The following is a 19549-nucleotide window of genomic DNA, read 5'->3' on the forward strand; positions in this document are numbered from 1 at the left end:
GCCAGCGAGGTTACCACGGTAACCTCTATACTGCATTGGGCTCTGGAGAGACATCCATTTTGACTGCCCTGCCACAACATTTCAAAAACATCGGATTAAAAAAAATACATGGAATGATGAACTAAACGGCAATCAGCAAAGACTGCTGCTCTAAAGAAAGTAATGTCAGCGGCTTTTTTTTTGTTTCCCCCCTACCCCCCTCCCAACTCACCATTTTTTTTAGTATACGGGGTTATTAACTGGACAGTCCTTGGACCTGTGCCATCTACAGCTCTGCCCCCCACCCCCCTCCATGTCCAAGATACTTACCGCTGAAGATTTAGTGTCTACGTTTAAAACTTCACAGCTGTACTGGCACCCCCTATTATGGTATCTCTGGAAGCAGGGGGTCCCCAGAGCTGAAATGAACACAGTTTAGCTCCGGAGACCTCCTATTTCAATCCTGTAATTAAAAACCACAACAAAACGCAATGCCGCATGTAGTGCTTCTTTTAGCGCTGGGGCACCCTGGATTGCTACCTTAAAATAACATGTTTAGATTAAAATCACAACCTTTTAAACACTGCTCTCCTGTGGTAATCAAATAGTCTCTAAATGACATGATGACTGATGTGCAGCATGGAAATGCCCAGCACCGAGCATGGCAGCACACAGAGGAAGATCATCACGTGCATTATTTGCTATAATTTACCTTGATTACTTCGTATATTTTAACATTTGAATATTTATGCCTCTCGTTATATTAAACTCAAACCGTAATTACTAGTAATAACACAACTTAGTTTTTTTTTTAATTGGGATGTAGCTTGCTTTTAAACAGAAATAATATTATATTGTTGACTTCAATAGCGCCCTATTACTCCGCACCACTTTACAATGCTGTTCCTCTGGCAGCGGAGGGCTATATTGCAGGGAAGCACCACTCGCCCACCAGCCAGTTGTGTGAGAGGTGTCTGTGCTGGTCTCCCAGGGAAACCCTCTGTAGTCCTTTAGTTATTGTAGCTGGTTCGTCACAAGTCCACTTTACGTTGCGCTTTTGTTGGGCTGGTGTTTCGTGCACATCGGAAGCTCAGGTTGTCGGATGCTGAATCCGGGGTGTTCCCCATTCTGCCGCACAAAAACAAAACATGGTGATTACGGTTACATTGCACCATTGCTGATTTGAAATAGAAAGACAGAGAGGAGTGGTGACTCCACTTGCAATGAAATAGTCTCTAAACAGTTGGGGACATATTTATTAAAGCAGCAGCTCACTGGTCATCTTTTCTGTTTTACTTCAGGAGGAGCAGTTCTGCCTAATCTGTTTTCTTTTCACATAGATAGGAAGCAGGGGGTCTCTGGCGTAGAACCGCATTAATTTCAACTCCGGGTACCCCCTGCTTCCAGAGATACATAGCGGGGAAGGTGCTCCCCTCCAGGGAAAATAACATGGAGGTTCAAGTCTCCTGCATCATCCGTTTGCGGCTTCCCATAACCCACGTCACGCAGGGGTTTTAAACCTCCATGAAGTACCCGGCAGCACCTTTTCCTGTATCTCGGAAACCAGCTCTGGGCACCCCCTGCTTTTCACCTATATAAAAAGGGGGAGGGGGTTCAAGGTGGGACTGCACCTTTAAGAGATATCTTGTCCTTTCCAAAACCTTTATTTATTAAATCTGATTTTTAAAAGAGCAGGACATGGTCAGTGGGCTAAATGCCAACATTATAGGAGTGCAGTTCCTATAGGCCCCTGGGTGGATTACTGCTATAAAAGGCTGCGTGCATTAATGGGTTTTAGTCTCATTTGTAGGCACGCTGTCGCGCGATTGTCAGTGTGTGCAAATTACACCGTGGATGCAGGTTGGAGAAGGGAGGAGTCAGGCTCCGACAACCCCGAAAAGAAATCATAAACGTGTCTCGCTTTGCGTGGAAACTAAAGTTTGTTTTGACAGTTGTTTTTGATCAGACTATTAATGTACTGTACATTATGAACACAAAGAAAAACACAAGAGCAATGGATTTATATTAGGCAAATAAAGAGAATATAAGTTTTTCAAGTAACGAAGGTGTATTAATTTATTCAGCGGTGTTACAGCATGTCAGAGGTACTTTTGAGAGAAACAGTCATTGTGACTGCAAAAGCGGCACTTTTCTAACCAGTGTCAGGCTCCTTCTAAATAATGTTATGATAAGTACAGATGTAGCCAACGCTATTTCAACCCGTGGCATGCTGCAGCCCGGCATACACAATGCCCCAGCAGGAGAAGCGGCCATTGTTTTAAATTAGATGCTACAGAGAAAGGGGCGGGGCTATTGCTCTATTTCCTCCCCCACAATTTGCAATAACGTTGGCTATATCTGTAGAGTGCAGTGTACAAAGAAATACACATTTATTGTAACCACACTGCATCGCAGGCAAGCACCTTCATTACATGTTTGCCTTTACTAAAAGGTTCGGTTATCTTTTCGTCCCTGCTTTTGCCATTTTAAATACTTCTGCATAATATGAGCAAACTGTGGGATAAGGAACTTGTGGATGCTTTCCAAGATAACAGCTGCGAATATACAAAGGGGATGAGAGAAGGCCTTGGAGAGCAAGAGTTTAAAGAAAACATAAGTTTTATGGTACAGAAAAAGAATGAACACTCTATAACAGCGTTCGTCCATCTAAACTTCTACCCAAACTATTCAGAGCAACGTGTGTGACCTTCACATACGCCCCAGCGACCCCGTCATAACAGAGTTAATGTATCTGAATAAGTAATTCCACCATAAAATATTCAATAGAAAACCACATCACATTTGACAGATTACTGTGGTTAGGGTTTCACAATTATATTTAGGAGGTGGGCTGCCTCCCATTTTTGGCCTACCACTAGTTCTCCTTCATCAGGTGGAGGTGTGCCCCACCCCCGACACAATGTGGCATTTATGATTTTGGCACCTTGGTAAAGTACACAATAAAGAGGAAAATATTTGGAGTAAACCAGTGTGGTGTAAATTCCTGAAGCGATCGCCCTTACTACCAATTGGAGAACTACAGGTGAAAGTGCCAAGACAGGGTACATGGGTGGATCATCTCAGAACCAAGATGGACGTTACTTCAACTACCTAATTTCATTACATGTGAGTGTGCTGAGATGCAACCATTTATAGCTTCCACCACTAGTGCCAGAAAAAATGGGCTGCACCATTAGGGGACCCTCTTTCCCCTTTTGTCAGGGACAAACCCCCCAAACTCTCTCTCCACTGCGCCTTTGGTCAGAGCGAGTGGGGAACACTGGACTGAAATGGACTTGGGTGATCCCTTCGGGTTTACACATGCCCACTGCTATCCTAGGGACCATGTAAGATGATAAAATGTGTCAGAAGTAACAAGTAAGATGTGATTGTTTAAAGATCTCACTGATAACAGAACTCTGTGATAAGCCTATGCTACAGATTCTCACTAGGGAAGTCTATACTGGGTTTGCCTGAAGTGCACAGATACATATTTATAGAGCACTAGCTGAGAGACCCGGCGTTGCCCGGGATGTAAATGCGTAATAGGTAGTATTATTTATAAATCGTGGAACAATAGGTGACTGTTTGTTGTAAAGGTTGGATAATAATATTGAAAAGAAAGATGGAAGAAAATGTAATACGATGTTGTATAAAAATGGTTTATTGTAACCACACCACAGTACAATGTATATTTTGGTGGCATAAGTGATGTAAAAATCTGAGTCGTGTGTCCTGCTAGGGTGTGAGGCGGCGGGTGGCGCGTGGGTTGTGAGTGCTGTGTGCGAGTGGGGGTCCTGCTAGGGTGTGAGGCGGCGGGTGGTGCGTGGGTTGTGAGTGCTGTCTGTGAGTGGGGGTCCTGCAAGGGTGTGAGGCGGCGGCTGGCGCGTGGGTTGTGAGTGCTGTCTGTGAGTGGGGGTCCTGCTAGGGTGTGAGGCGGTGGGTCAGTGATGTCGGTGCGTAGGGGCGGGAGGCAGCAGGTGTGTGTGGCGGCAGGTATGTGTCGAGTGTGGCGGGTGTCTGTTGAGTGCGTGCAGCGGCTGTGAGGCGGTGGGTGAAAGGCAGAGGCGGCCGGAGTAAGGGCGGGTGAAAGGCAGAGGCGGGGGTGGGGAGGCGGTAAGGCGGGCATGAAGGCGAAGGGCGGCGGGAAGGGGAGGAGGGGGTGGAGGAGGGGGGCAAGGGGTGGAGGAGGGGGGCAAGGGGTGGAGGAGGGGGGCAAGGGTTAGAGGAGGGGGGAAGGGTTAGAGGAGGGGGGGGAAGGGTTAGAGGAGGGGGGGGGAAGGGTTAGAGGAGGGGGGGGGAAGGGTTAGAGGAGGGGGGGGAAGGGTTAGAGGAGGGGGTGGAAGTGTGGCAGGGGGTGGGAGGGGAAAGGGGAAAAAGAAGAGGTGGAGGGGGGGGGGGAAGAGGAGCGGAGGGGGGGGTGGAAAGGGGAGCGGAGGGGGGGTGAAGGGGAGCGGAGGGGGGGTGAAGGGGAGCGGAGGGGGGGGAAGGGGAGCGGAGGGGGGGGAGGGGAGCGGAGGGGGGGGAAGGGGAGCGGAGGGGGGGGAAGGGGAGCGGAGGGGGGGAAGGGGAGCGGAGGGGGGGAAGGGGAGCGGGGGGGGGAAGGGGAGCGGGGGGGGGGAAGGGGAGCGGGGGGGGGGAAGGGGAGCGGGGGGGGAAGGGGAGAAGAGAAGGGGGGGGAGGCGGTGGGAAGGGGGGTAGGGAGGCGGTGGGAAGGGGGGGTGGGAGGCGGTGGGAAGGGGGGGTGGGAGGCGGTGGGAAGCGGTGGGGGGAGGCGGTGGGAAGGGGGGCTGGGAGGCGGTGGGAAGGGGGGGGGAGGCGGTGGGAAGGGGGGGAAGGGGGTGGGAAGGGCGGTGGGAGGCGGTGGGAAGGTGGAGGGAAGGGGGGGGGAGGCGGTGGGAAGGGGGGGGGAGGCGGTGGGAAGGGGGGGAGGCAGTGGGAAGGGGGGGGGGGGAGGCGGTGGGAAGCGGTGGGAAGGGGGGGAGGTGGTGGGAAGGGGGGGTGGAGGGGAGGTGAAGGGGGGGGGGTGGAGGGGAGGTGAAGGGGTGGAGGGGAGGTGAAGGTGGGGGGGTGGAGGGGAGGTGAAGGGGGGGTGGAGGGGAGGTGAAGGGGGGGTGGAGGGGGGGAGGTAAATGGGGAGGTGAAGGGGGGTGGAAGGGAGAAGTGGAGTGAGGGGAGGTGAAAGGGGGTGAGGGGAGGTGATGGGGGGTGAGGGGTGGGTGAGGGGAGGTGAAGGCCGCTCACTCACCCGTCCGGCAGGTCCCACGTGGATCTGAGGCGGGAGGCAGCGTGTTGTGGCCGCTCTCCCGCTGTGTCCCGGGCGCTCGCTCGCTCCCCCGCTGACTGTAGCGGCGCCGGGGGGGGGGTATCGGGGAGACACGGACACTGGAGGGGAGGGTGGAGGGGGGGTGGAGGGGAGGTGAAGGCCGCTCACTCACCCATCCGGCAGGTCCCACGTGGATCTGAGGCGGGAGGCAGCGTGTTGTGGCCGCTCCCCCGCTGTGTCCCGGGCGCCGCCATCTTGGGCACTCGGCGCCGCGAGGCAGCCTGCCTGGCCACTGGCTGTTCCGCCGCCGGGGAGGGGTGAGTTGTAGCGCCGGGGAGGGGGGGGGGGCATGTATATGTGTGGGGGGGGAGAGGTGGGAGATATAGAGGGGGGGTCTCGCACGGCCGCTGACACTGGGTGGGGGGGGGGGGGGGGCGCTGAAGGGGTAATAATAGTGTGTGTGTCCCGCTGACTGTAGCGGCGCCGGGGGGGTGGGGGGGGGTCGGGGTGAATGAGCGGGAGACACGGGGAGAGGAGGAGGTGCGCGCGGGTGCTGCTAACACTGTGAGCCCCGCTAATGTATGTAACAGTGTGTGTGTGTGTGTGTGTGTGTGTGTGTGTGTGTCACTGTGTGTGTGTCTGTCACTGTGTGTGTGTGTCCCTGTGTGTGTGTGTGTGTGTCCCTGTGTGTGTGTGTGTGTGTCCGTGTGTGTGTGTGTGTGTGTGTGTCCCCCTGTGTGTGTGTCCCTGTGTTCCCTGTGTGTGTGTGTGTCCCTGTGTTCCCTGTGTGTGTGTGTGTCCTTTGGCCCGTCACTCCGCCTCAGGCCAATGAGAGGTGTGCGGGGGCGGGCCAAGGGACCAATGAGATTTCCCCTAGGGACACCGGACATCCAGGCAGGCAGGCAAACATACAGTGCTTTCACTAATATAGTATAAGATCTGTCCCTCATACGTGTATCACTCCCACTGATGCAGTCCTCCCTCCACGTGGGGATTGTACAGGACATACATTGCAAATGTAAGTCTGACTCCGGAAAAGTGAAACGTGCGGCTTGGGGGCTCAGCTGATAAGTACAGATTAAAATGTATAACTGCATAACTATATCAGTGTGGTGGCAGGGGTCTCGTTTTTGGTCTAAATATGTACAGTAGCATAATAAAAAAAACAACATCTTTCATGATGATTTAGGGAAAGGTCTATCATTACACTGAATTGCCATGCCGACTAGATAAAGCTTAGAGGGTCTTTTTGCAATTGCATACATTGGTCCCACCCAGTAGCATTCATGCCAGTATTATGTAGTTCAAAAGCTTTGTAAGTATTGTTTATGTAGGATGAGCATGGCATAAAATTAAGGATTAGTACCTGCATCTTAATATACTGGATTTGTGGAGTACACAGTAACACTAGCTGGGTATAGGTATTCACATGAATTGCAACGTTACACGGCTAATGAATTCAGCACTACACCCTCTCTGCAGAGCTTACCATCTGATCTCTGGTATTTCATGCCCCAAAAGGAAAAGTGGTTTGATGAAAATCACTAGAGGTCAGGACCACTCAGTGGATGCACAGACTCTTACCTGGTGGTTACCCGAGCTTTGTGATTTGCGGAACCATCCACCGTGTCAATCCAAGAACCCCCACGAAGGACGTACATCTTCTGCCTTTTCGTCTCTCCAGCTGCCGTGTATTCTGAGGCTGTCCATTCCCACGTGTTCCCCAGCATGTCATACAGGCCTGTTATACACGTTACAGCGTCATGGCACACATACACATTTACTGGTGTAACCCTAGCACAGAGTAATCCTGACTAATTCTTCAAATAGCGGTGACGGATAACTTTTTGCCTTGGAAACACAACAGGAATCTAATGACGCTATCAAACTTACTTGCCATATTAGTTATAAAACATTTCTTAAAAAGGTATCAAATCGGACACTTCTTTGCCATTGGTCCAGTTTAGTACTCGGAGGGACTGCCCCTTTAAAGAAGGGTTAGTATGTTCAGGAAAAGAGGCTGGAGAGGGGTGCAGATTCCTTACCATAATCATTCTGTGCAGGGAACACAGCTACTGGTGATGCACCATGATATCCATCCTCTCCAGCATCCAGCCCAGGAAACTTTCCCTGCATCAGAGTCACTCTGTTAGAGACCTCACCAGGAGAACACAGAAACTGCCATAGCTGTCATTGTATGTGCATAGTATTGTGAAGGAGATCACGCAAGACAAAAAAGAGCACATCATGCACCGAATGAGGGGGGATACATTTAGTAAACACATTTGCTTTTGAAGAGCCTTGCTAAGTAATGAATATTGCAGAAAAAAATAAATCAAATAGTACATTAACCAAGGAGAGAAAAAGTGGAAATCGCAAACTGGGAAGTAGTTTCATACTGTGCTATAATGAAAGCCTTCTCCTCTATTTTTAATGAAACACCCTCTCTTAGGAGAAGAAGATCCTGTAAGGTAACCACCCCCCCCCCCCACCTACCCCAGTGTTCTATTAAAGTCCCAACATTTTGACATTAAAAGTGTATGAAAATCCAGGCTACACAAATACATTCTGACCATCAGGGAAGCATAGATAATATTAAGCTCAGCAATCCTTGGGCTGCTGTAAAATGCATGGAGCATACTGTATAAGCACACAGCAGCCTTGGTCTTGCAAAATAGATGTAAAGGTAAGACTGGGCAATTCAACTCTCGTGGTTTGGTTTCAGTTTCTAAAAGTTGTTAATGTTTTGGATTTTGCCACAACCCGCTTTGTTTCGAATTGTTACCAAATTTTGGAAGGAACTCAAAGTAAATAGTAAAATGCTAAAATAGAATAATATTAAAGCATAGAAAAGGCTCAGAATAACATCACAAAAACCATGAGACTATAATATAACTGGAAAAATGGGCATTTGGCTTAGTGTTCTGGTTTTCGTCAAACATAAAAAAATACTGGGATTTTGGTTCTTAAAAAAAAAAAAAAAAAAAAATCTTAAAGGGCCTTGTGATTTGGAATATAATGTTATGGGGAGTTGTGATTGTCAATTGGAGAGCGTTGACGGACTGCATGATAAAAGGGTGTGTGTGTATGTGTGTGATATATATACATATAGATATGTGTGTGTGTGTGTGTGTGTGTGTGTGTGTGTGTGTGTGTGTGTGTGTGTGTGTGTGTGTACACATACACACACATTATTAGTGTAGTGATTGCTTTAGCTCAGTACAGGCATACCCCGGTTTAAGTACACTCACTTTAAGTACACTCGCGAGTAAGGACATGTCGCCCAACAGGCAAACTGCAGCTCGCGCATGCGCCTGTCAGCACGTCCTGAACAGCAATACCGGCTCCCTACCTGTACCAAAGCTGTGCGCAAGCGGGGAGACTATAGAGCCTTTTACAAATGCCTTATTTACATCAGTTATGCACGTATATGACGATTGCAGTACAGTACATGCATCGATAAGTGGGAAAAGGTAGTGCTTCACTTTAAGTACATTTTCGCTTTACATACATGCTCCGGTCCCATTGCGTACGTTAATGCGGGGTATGCCTGTATTAGTAATTTCTATTTGCAGAAAAGATCTTACACTAGTATTCTAACATTTTCATAGGCCCCTCGTATCTGCAACATATTTCAGTAAGACGAGTGCAATGTAAAACAAAGATAAGGATAGAACAGAGCTGGGAAACTGGTAAAAGCACGGTCAAGATGAGCAATATACCAGACAAGGAGGGACAGAACAGAAAACAGACACTTTAGTGTCTCAGACATAAGAATAAACTCTAGTGAACTATTGAAATTATAATATTGGACTAAGAGGTGTTTCCCAAAATGCATAACCATAATATGATCAGAATTATATAGTAATGAATAGTGTATAAGTTTGATTGCTTTCATATAATTTCTTTGTATCCGTTTATTCCTGTCCCGCAGTTTCCTTGCTTGTGAGAGGCAGAATAAATTCTATACTGAGACAAACCCTACGTGGTTATTTACTGTCAAACCTTTAGAAACATTACATTGGACTGACTTCTAATTCCTTATACAAACCCTTAGTAGACTAGGTGTGTCAGCATCCAGATTCCCAATTGATTGATCATTGCTAATAATAGAAAGAAAAAAAAAAAAGGAGTATCCATCTCTATCCATCCAGTGATTACATACCCGGTTTTGCTCATCTCTATCTAAAAGTACATACAATATTATGTGCCCGTTAGCTTAAACATTGCTTTGTTGCCAGAAACCAGTATTTGTTGGCTACCAAACTCTTGCATTGCACTACTGACAGTGTGTGCACTATTCATAAAACTACACGGACAGACCTGAAATATGAAGGCTCATATTTAGGAAGCAGTCTTCTGCCCGAGGACATTCGCTTGATTTGGCTATCAGTATCTTCCAGGGTCAAAGGGTGTCTTATTGCAGGAGACTGCTTGGAAATATGGACCTATGTTGTTAAAAACAATGGGGGAGTGAGAACTAAGAGTGGAGTTACCTAGCCAGGAAATCGCATACGCAGCTGATTAAGAAATATTACCTGCCACAGATTGCTGCGGTTCGGTTGAAACATGTTCCCCCACGGGTACACTCTGTCTGCAAGTACAGTTTGGTTATTACAGATTACAATGTTATGATTGCTCTAATACAGTGGCTTTCAACCTTTTTTTGGCTAAGGACCCCTATGTCAAATTCTGAGGAAGCCCCAACTCTCTCTAATAGCGTCTGAGATCAGATGCATTGTAAGGAACCCCAACCCCCTCTAATAGCGTGTCTGAGATCAGATGCATTGTAAGGAACCCCAACCCTCTCTAATAGCGTGTCTGAGATCACATGCATTGTAAGGAACCCCAACCCTCTCTAATAGCGTGTCTGAGATCAGATGCATTGTAAGGAACCCCAACCCTCTCTAATAGCGCGTCTGAGATCAGATGCATTGTAAGGAACCCCAACCCTCTCTAATAGCGTGTCTGAGATCAGATGCATTGTAAGGAACCCCAACCCTCTCTAATAGCGTGTCTGAGATCACATGCATTGTAAGGAACCCCAACCCTCTCTAATAGCGCGTCTGACATCAGATACATTTTAAATTCTTCTGTATTTGGTACAATTTTAAAAATTACAGGGAACATTTTAGGGATACCTGGGCAACCCAGGGGTTCCTAGGAACCCTGGTTCAAAAACACTGCTCTAATACCTGTACACCTGGGTGTATTGGTGGAAATGCAGTTTTAATACGCCTCTTTGGGTCAACCACATAACACACCCAGCTCTTTACAGCCAAACAGATACCTAAGCCAGGAGAGCGCAAACTTAGATGCTGCGCCCCCCCTGACTGGCCTCCCCCGGTCTCACGCCCCCCCCTGCTACTTGGCAGCAGCGTCAAATGACGCTCCGGGGTCAGGTGACGTCAGGTCACGTGGCCCGCTGCGTCATTTGACGCCACATCACATGAGCGTTGCCATGGAGACGCGTCTGAATCCCGGTAAGTTTTAGTGTCGCAGAGGACTCACGCGATCCCCCGGCATTCATTTAAATGCCTTGGGGAGGAGCGCGGGACCTCTGCCACCGCCCTCGCCCCCCCAGACAAATCTCCCGCCCTCCAGTTTGCGCACTGCTGACCTAAGCCATCATACGAAGGCTTCAGCCTTGTGCCATTGCCATGACATGAATGTCTAATTGGGGAATGTTATAATATATATATATATATTTTTTTTTCTCCCCCCACAAAGAATATTTGTGTATTTATATAATTATAATATTCTAGTGATTTACACAGATAAAAAGGTATGGTATAATTATTTAGACCAGTAATAAACAAATTGCAACAATCTATTGACACACACGCTCATAAAATAGGCATTTGAAGTAGGTTTCTTACGTACCCTGAAGCCCTCCCCGAGCAGCGAATTCCCACTCCTCCTCAGTGGGCAGCCTCTTCCCATGCCACTCGCAGAAGGCCTGTGCATCGTTCCAGCTCACTTGTAGCACCGGGTAATCCAGCTTCTCTTTAATGCCCGAACCTGGGCCAGTTGGCTGGAAATAGCAACAAGAAGTGTTCAAGGTTCCCTTTTCATTACATTCTGGAGGTCGCACACTGGGCTCTGCCTGCCCGCCTCACTTTCCTTCCCCTCAAGGTCGGACGAACCCCCCCCCCCCCTCCATGATCAGAAGCTGTGAGTAACTCAGGCTTTTATATCAAGGAATGTGAATAAAAACCTTGAGCTCTTGGAGAGGCTCCAATGCATGGCTTAGCAGCACAGGGGTTGCAAGAAGCACTGGCAAAAGCCAGCCTTTTTAAAGAGCTTCGTTGTATTGTAGAATAGAAATACATTCTAGCAAGTTAGGTTTATCATAACACGGATCTCCTCAGCAAGCTTTGCATCCCCTCCATCTAATAACATTGGATAGAACAAGGCAGAAAGTACTCACCTGACGCCAAAATGCCCTTTCTATAGGGAGCCACCAGGGAGCAGACTACACACAAAAAAAACAAAAAAAGACAGCAATTATAAAAAACAATATATGATAAAAATCTATAAAAAAAAAAAAGTTTGTTTTTATAACAGACTAGCTGAGAGACCCGGCGTTGCCCGGATGTTAATCCCTAATGATTGTGTGTAAATGTTGTATAATAATGTACAAATATTTATCTACATCAATAATTTGTCAATAATTTGGCTAAAAAGAAAATCCAGACTAACATTAAGTCAAACCCTGCCGGTAATAGCCCACTCTGGAAATTTGGGATAGAGAAGGCCTAGATAGAGGTATAACAACAGGCTACTCTAGCATGCTGCCAATATTAGGAAACCCAGATTTCCCCCTGGTGGACTAAAAACAAATTTACCAGAGCTCAAGATTTGCTGGTGGGCTCTAGGATTAAATCCTTTGCATGTCTGAAAGAGGCTTTTCATATACTCGACAGTGAGTTTCTCCGATATGCACAAACCAGACATTTCCTCATTAGTCAGTATAGCATACAAGCACCACAGGAGAATACTCAATTTGTGAGATCATGCAGGTCAAACTCATTGTAAAAAAAGGCCTAATCTCATCACTTTATCCCGCCTTACTTCCTTCCACAAACGGCATTGAACATCACCACGTAATAAAATGGGAGGACATGCGGGAACAGTTAGCGCTGCAGTTGTTGTCAAATATATGGGACACCATTTCCAGAATATCCATCAACACATAGATAAAAGAAAATAGTTATAAACTGCAGTATAGGTGGTATCTGACCCCATCAAGGATACAGAAAAACAAGAAGCAGATCTCACCGCTCTGCTACTGGGGCTGTAACCAGGCAGGTACCATGTCCCACATCTGGTGGCAACACCCGGTAATTCAAAAACTACGGGTCGATGTGTTTCAGGAACACTTGGGTACTCAACCCATGGAGTACTTTGAAAAAGTCTTTCCATAGACGAAACGCGTCAGAGTGGTGCTTGTATGCTCACTGCGGAATTTAAATAAAGTTTTTTACTTTTTTCAAGCGTTGGTTGTGTGGAGTGCTGTGACCACGGTTACGAATCCCCTCCCTACGATGTGTTTCAGCTCATCAGTACAACTTTAGGTTACCCAGTGCATCCTTCTACATGGGTAGCTCTGCTACATAAAAAACCCGACAACACCTTCTTTTAAACATAGCAAACTAATAAATCACAAACGAGATGTGTTGTAGCAGCCGCCTGGGACCCCATTCCTAAGCTACCTTCGGTAATAGAAAAAGTATGAAATATATTAAGCTTGGAAAAACCGACACAACCGATTCATTTACGAGGATATGGGAACCGTGGTTAGAAAAACATGCTCCCTTGCTCATTTGATAAGACGACCCCTTGTCTTATAACCAAAGAGATTCAAATAAAGAGGCTAAAACACAAACCAATTGAGACGTGAGCTACTGGTGGAGAACTCTTGAGAGTTCGTGATTGAACATGAGAACATGATGAGAGAACATGATTTTACCCGACACCCTCTATGTACTCCAACACTCATCCCTGGTGTTTTGCAACCCTCTGACCCTACCTTCCGCCCGTCCCCTCCACGGTTTCTGCATATATGACCTCCCCACCCCCTCTTTTATAATTGTGGGGTTTTTTTTTTTTTAGGATTGAAGAAATATTAACAGTATTTATTTTTCTGAACATAACTAAATGGTTACCCTGTTTGTAAAAGAGCATAATGTTGTAAGCTTGGTTTCCCTCCCTCCTTATTTATACTTCATTACCTATGAAAATCTAATTAAAAAAAAATTTGATGTTTCTGATTAGCTTTCTCCTCGTAAGTGTTGCTCTCAAAAGAATTCTGCAAAAGTTCGGCCTTCATATCTTATTCTAGGTTTAACCTCTCCAAAAACGTACGACAAAGACACAGGAATTAAAATGCAGCCAAAAAGTATTTATTGCTTAGTTTTAGATTTCCTCTCTCATTAGAATGTATTTTATAGCCATTGAATCAAAACCATCATTTCCAACGATATAGCCATTTTGTTTTATCCCCAGAAATAAAATAAATAAATCAAGGAGATACCTCTGCAATGTAAAGAACTTAAAGTTTTACATAAATGGAGACATGAACAACAAAATATACTTTTCAAAATTGGAGGGATTGCACTTTTCTGATGCCACCTGTTCTTACTATAATAACTCAAGCTAGAACCTAAAAGCAGCCATAAATAAGCGTGACTAATTGCAACAGGTCACCAGAGATAGCATGTACAAAATAGCAATTGTACCAATAGGAATCTAATTCTACAGTATTGCTTACTATGCAAGGCTGGGTAAAGAAAACCAGCAGCCAATTAGAAAGCATCTTTTGTCACCAACGTAAGGTTAATCAAGAAGCAGAATCAGTATAAAAAAATGTTTACTCTGACCAATCAGTATCTACTGAAGACATCTGATCTAACTTGTAAGACTATTTGCTTAGTGGCAGCTACCTCCTGTGATCAAAGGATTGCTCATGCATGGAATGAAAGAACAGAACAGGGAACCAGATCTGACCCACTGTCAAATTTAATTGAAAACAGCCATAAACAGACTATTAAAAACTGGTGCCAGATAAAGAAAAACAGTTTAATGTATAAAGAAAAGATTGCATGTTCTGCTCAAAGTTTGTGTTCCTTGCACTAAACTGCAGGTAGGGTTTTTCCTTCATCTCTTTTTGTGTCCATCGCCAAGGTTTTTGTATAATTACATCTGATTAATATTATGGCATTCTATGCTTGTGAAGTACAGAAAAGAGATACGAAATAAGAAGTTGTTTGCTTACAAATCCATCCATCCTGAGGTATATTGCAATTGTAATTTGAGAAATGCAGTATCACAAAATATTAAAGGGATTTGCAAGACTAACAATTAAGGCAAATATACATACTTCACTACACTGTATATATTATGCAGATTATTACAATCTGGTCTATAACAGTTACATACGCCCATAATGATATTCTCGAACTGTCCATGAAATGCCTGTAAATATAACGTATAACCTCTGTTCATTTCATGTATTGCCACCATAACTCTGTGCCCGGGACATCCGTGAAAACGAGAGGTAACGCTCAATGTATTATTTCCTGGTAAAACATTTTTATATCGAATAAATAAGCCCACATCCAGAGTGTTAAATTCACCTCCAGTTTCTGGGTCACTTTCTTCTTTAGCTCTTCTGATACAAAATCCTCAAACACAAAACTCCACCCAAACGCCTCCGCTTCAGTCTTGTACTTCTTTGCCCGTACAAAGTCCCTGGAAAGATTAAATAAGATGATGTGCTCTTTTCTGGCAGGTTTACACTTTCAGGGTTGCAAACTTGTACCAATGTCTGTTTTGTGACTCACTACCGTCCGTCACAGGGCATCCCGATATATCACTTAGAAGTGATGGCCTCTGGGTAATTTATGTTTTCCTGTTTATGTGATTACTACATACTATACATACTAGTTTTTTTTTTTTTTTTTAATCCATTGCTTCGTCAAAGGGCAACAATGTGTTACAAAGCAGAAGCCTTGTCTAAGAGTCCACTCAAGAGTTATTTTTTATATTAATATTTCTCATAAAATAGAAAACTAATAGATAAGTTCACAATAGAAAAAAATTGATGAAATTTTTTTTTTAAAGCATAAACAATAACAAATAAATAAAAAAAAATTTAAAAATGTTAATGCGCCTTAAAAACTACTGGGTTCCACCAACGTTATTTCATTTTTTATTGCCTTGGTTTCCTATGTACAATGAAGGATCCCCATGCTTGATTTCAGTGAGAAAAAAAAACAAAAAAAACCACACAGATTGCAGTTTGCTTTTCTCTAAATAAGATACATTGGTATCGTCATCATTATTCTAGTTGTGGTGGGGTATCTGGCTTTACTTTTCGAGTTACCCAGCAGGTATAATGGTAACAAAAAGTTCATTTTTTGTATTTTATTTTCTGAAGGAACGTTAAATCCAAGTAATCTTTATTGTCCGCACACACACACACGTCTCACATTGATCCTCTTGTTTCAGCATAGCCAGCGTACACACGCAAGACATGGATCAGATTTCCTGCTGGACACCAAAGAAATATAATTGGAATGTATGTTATGAGATTATTAGAAAACCTTACCTCCGTTTCACTATCAGAATTAAATGTGGTGGGGTATATTTATTGAGGTGTTATAACCATTAGAACATGATAGTGGTTACTCATTTGAATGGCTATTAATGAGCAATAGTTATCTAACTTTAGCACATATACCGCTGTAGTAGATCAACAGATAACAGGACTGCACACACTTCAATAAATACACCTCCTGAGTTGAACTTGAATGGTCAGTTTGATTTAGTAAGAAGGTGGGAATAAGAAGTGGTCTTTGTTAAAATTCTAACTCCAAGGAATGAAATATTGGTGTTCAGCTGGCTAAAAGCGTGACGAACACAGGAACATACGCAGCACTCACATGGACTTGTGAAATGCAACTAAAACAAATCAACGTTTCCGTCCCACACATGGACATTCCTCAAGATGAATGGTCCATGTGTAGGACCGAAACGATCATCCTTCACATTCACTTTTTCCCCCATTTCTCAAGTCCATGTGTGTGCTACTTACGCTCCAGGAATAAGGAGTGGATACATTGATGGGACTTATCTGACTTGTGGCAAATATGGTCTACACACAACCCTGTTTGCGCACCATTCATCATAAGTGAGCATTAGCTGTGTTAACCCTTACCTGAAATCCTTGTTGGTGACTGGATACTTGTCAATAGCAAAGGGTCTCGCTGTCACCTGCCTGGCTGGACCTTCACTGTCAGGAGCATTTGTTCCCATCTGGAACTTTCCCCCAGGAAGCTGCACCATGCTGCCATCTTCTTCATGTCCTGTGGTGAATTATATGGATATATGGATATAATTCAGGCTGTGGTGCTGAAAGGTCTACTAAACGTGCTGTATTAAACTCAGGTTTTCCACTGTGCATCTTGTGTGTTCTTCTTACCTATCACCTATACACAGTAACAAGGGTAACACGTAGTGCAGGTGATCTAGGAACACAACCTATGACTTGTCTGCTGGCAATTTTAAGCCTCAAAAGGCCAGTTTATATCAATCAATATTGATTCTAGATTACCTATAAACACATTGCTATATAATGTTGATACTATGCTCTAACATCCATCTACAACAGTCTGATTAGTATTTCTTATTATTGTAATGCTTAAAGCTGCAGACCAAAGAATATCCTTCAGGTGTTTAAAAAAAAAAATCTGTTCTGTACTATGAGAAATACTTCTGAAACAGGTCTGGCACACCCCTTTTTGAGCCCTGCCGTCTCTCAAGCAGAGCACCAATTATATATAGTGACTGCCTGGTCACATCATCTTCCCCCACAGAACTTTGCATCTTTGGTCCTCTTCTGCTGCACTGACAGCCATTTAGTGAACCTGAGTCAAAGCTTCAATCAATCAATCACAGAAGAACGGATCAGCAACTTAGCTAATTACTTATCATTTTTGTGGATTGTATTGATGCACATATTAAAGCAGCTTGGACCGCTGCTTTAAAAGCACAGCTGTTCATGTAACAGCAATCTAAATTATATATAGTGTATTGTTTTTAAATAGTGATTTGAAATACAATTTCTACATACACTTAGATCACTGGTGCTGCCAAAGTCTTTATTGAAATAGATTGTAAAATGATTTCTATGTTATCGTTGCCGATTGCAAAATAAGTATTTTTAGCATCCTCTTCTTCCTCCTCTCACACTTGCCCCTCTGTCTGTTTTTTTTTAACTCCCTGTGAACCCCAAAACGCAATCAATTCAGTGGCATGTCACAGAGTCCCCATTAACTGTTCAATATACAGACTGTCCTCAGTTATCCAACGGAACCCGTTCTGGTAGTAGCGTTGGATAGTGAAACCGTTGTAAAGTGAGTCCCATGTTAACCAGTGGCGGTGAGCGTTGGATAACGCATTCTGGCGTCGAAAAATGGCCCATAGGGTTGCATTGTAAAGAGTTGGATATGCCATGCTTTATAAAGTGAAATGTTGGATAGACAGGACTATCTGTACACTTTTATTTGACTCATAATAAACCCAAAATGTCAGCAATGTGGGTTATTGGCCCTTATACAATACAATGCACTTTACTGCATGAATCTGAAGTCCTTCTCTTGTTTAATAACTGATGGTTTCTCACGCAGCAGCCTGTCTATGGATTTGCAGGACACTGCAGCACCACTGAGGGTCCTGTCCCTCTGCAGCACTCACCCTGCGAGGCCCGGGTCCCAGTCACAACCAGGGACAGCAGCAGCACAGTTGTCAGACCACTGCACATCTTCAGTGGGAAGGGGACCTCTGCCTTCCCAACCCGACCAACCAGGAACCAGAGCCCCAGCCCAGCTCCGCCATGAGCCCGCCCCCTGACTGACCCGGAAACTGATCTCCTGCCATATTACCGGGGGGAAACGTCTGCTGTAGTTATGCGACTAGCTGCAATCGCCATCTTGAAGGGGGGGAGATTACGAGGGTTTGTGTGCGAGAAGCCGCCACATTGCAGGGGGAGGTAATACAGCGAGGGTTTGTGTGCGAGAAGCCGCCACCTTGCAGGGGGAGGTAATACAGCGAGGGTTTGCGTGCGAGAAGCCGCCACCTTGCAGGGGGAGGTAATACAGCGATGGTTTGCGTGCGAGAAGCCGCCACCTTGCAGAGGGAGGTAATACAGCGAGGGTTTGCGTGCGAGAAGCCGCCACCTTGCAGGGGGAGGTAATACAGCGAGGGTGGTTTGCGTGCGAGAAGCCGCCATCTTGCAGGGGGGGGGTAATACAGCGAGGGTTTGCGTGCGAGAAGCCGCCATCTTGCAGGGGGGGGGGGGTAATACAGCGAGGGTTTGCGTGCGAGAAGCCGCCATCTTGCAGGGGGAGGTAATACAGCGAGGGTTCGCGTGCGAGAAGCCGCCATCTTGAAGGGGGAGGTATTCACGCGAAACGGTGCATCTTTATACATAAACTATCACCGGAGCTCTCCAAAAATGACATGACTACATTTGTTTATTATTGTGGACTAGATGTCAGGCCTGGCAGTTACCAAACACAATCAGCATACTTCTAAATAAATCTGATTATTGGTGATAAATTGGTCCAAATAAAAAAGGTATCATCTAATACTGAAGAACATTATATATCAGAAAAGAAAGCGCAAGCCCCATGGCGTATAAAACTTACATTTAATGAAGGGATGGGAGTGAGGGGGGGAAACAAATACACTCACAAGTGTAGGTGAAAAATATGCGTCTCATGATATAATCACTGCCAGCAGTGGAAACAGAAAGCAGCCCTAGTAGTGGTGTTTGGTCCGCAGCATTCCACAACAGGTTCCAGAAATCGTGATCCACTTGCAAGATCTCACGGCGTGAGTCTCAACGGGCGATCAGCTGGAAACTCCGGACGGTAAACTCGAGTCCTGGTGTGAGCTAATTTGAAAATCGCGGCCTCACGAATGCTCATACCAATGGTGAGACCGGAAATCCCGAAACAGCACTTGGTAATAACTAAGTAATAACATTACTGAGTGCTGTTTCGTGGTTTCCGGTCTCACCATCGGAAACGTATACCCATATTATTTTTATGTGACACGCACCAAGACTATAACTTTACCTACCAGAGTGCCAACTGCCCTGCTCACATATAATATATGTGTAGAAACGAGTAGGAAAAGCACACACTGCTAGTGCGTAAATATATGTAACAATTTATTAAAAATAGGACATCCTATGTCCACTAGATATAAAACACAATAAAAATACATATAATTAAA

General features: G+C 45.3%; 1 protein-coding gene across 5 annotated transcripts; it reads right to left on the minus strand.

The window, feature by feature from the left end:
* Window positions 1-778: 778 nt before the first annotated feature.
* On the minus strand, window positions 779-18171 carry SUMF2 (sulfatase modifying factor 2). 5 transcript variants are annotated; one of them, XM_075589922.1, is made up of 11 exons: window positions 18005-18169; window positions 16467-16614; window positions 14884-14998; window positions 11676-11720; window positions 11129-11279; window positions 9784-9839; window positions 9569-9693; window positions 9297-9348; window positions 7291-7375; window positions 6830-6986; window positions 779-1107 (listed from the first exon to the last, which is right to left on the minus strand). In XM_075589922.1, the coding sequence occupies exons 1-11, from the start codon at window positions 18069-18071 to the stop codon at window positions 1011-1013; spliced, it is 1098 nt and encodes a 365-aa protein (XP_075446037.1). In that variant the 5' UTR covers window positions 18072-18169; the 3' UTR covers window positions 779-1010. The 5 variants fall into 5 exon arrangements, with proteins under 5 accessions (XP_075446037.1, XP_075446041.1, XP_075446040.1 ...); XM_075589926.1 differs by lacking the exon at window positions 18005-18169 and adding an exon at window positions 15739-15796 and having other exon boundaries at window positions 16467-16502; XM_075589925.1 differs by lacking the exon at window positions 18005-18169 and adding an exon at window positions 15739-15799 and having other exon boundaries at window positions 16467-16502.
* Between the last annotated feature and the right edge of the window lie 1378 nt (window positions 18172-19549).

The sequence above is a fragment of the Ascaphus truei genome, chromosome 3, assembly GCF_040206685.1.
Source record: "Ascaphus truei isolate aAscTru1 chromosome 3, aAscTru1.hap1, whole genome shotgun sequence".
Classification (NCBI taxonomy): domain Eukaryota; kingdom Metazoa; phylum Chordata; class Amphibia; order Anura; family Ascaphidae; genus Ascaphus; species Ascaphus truei.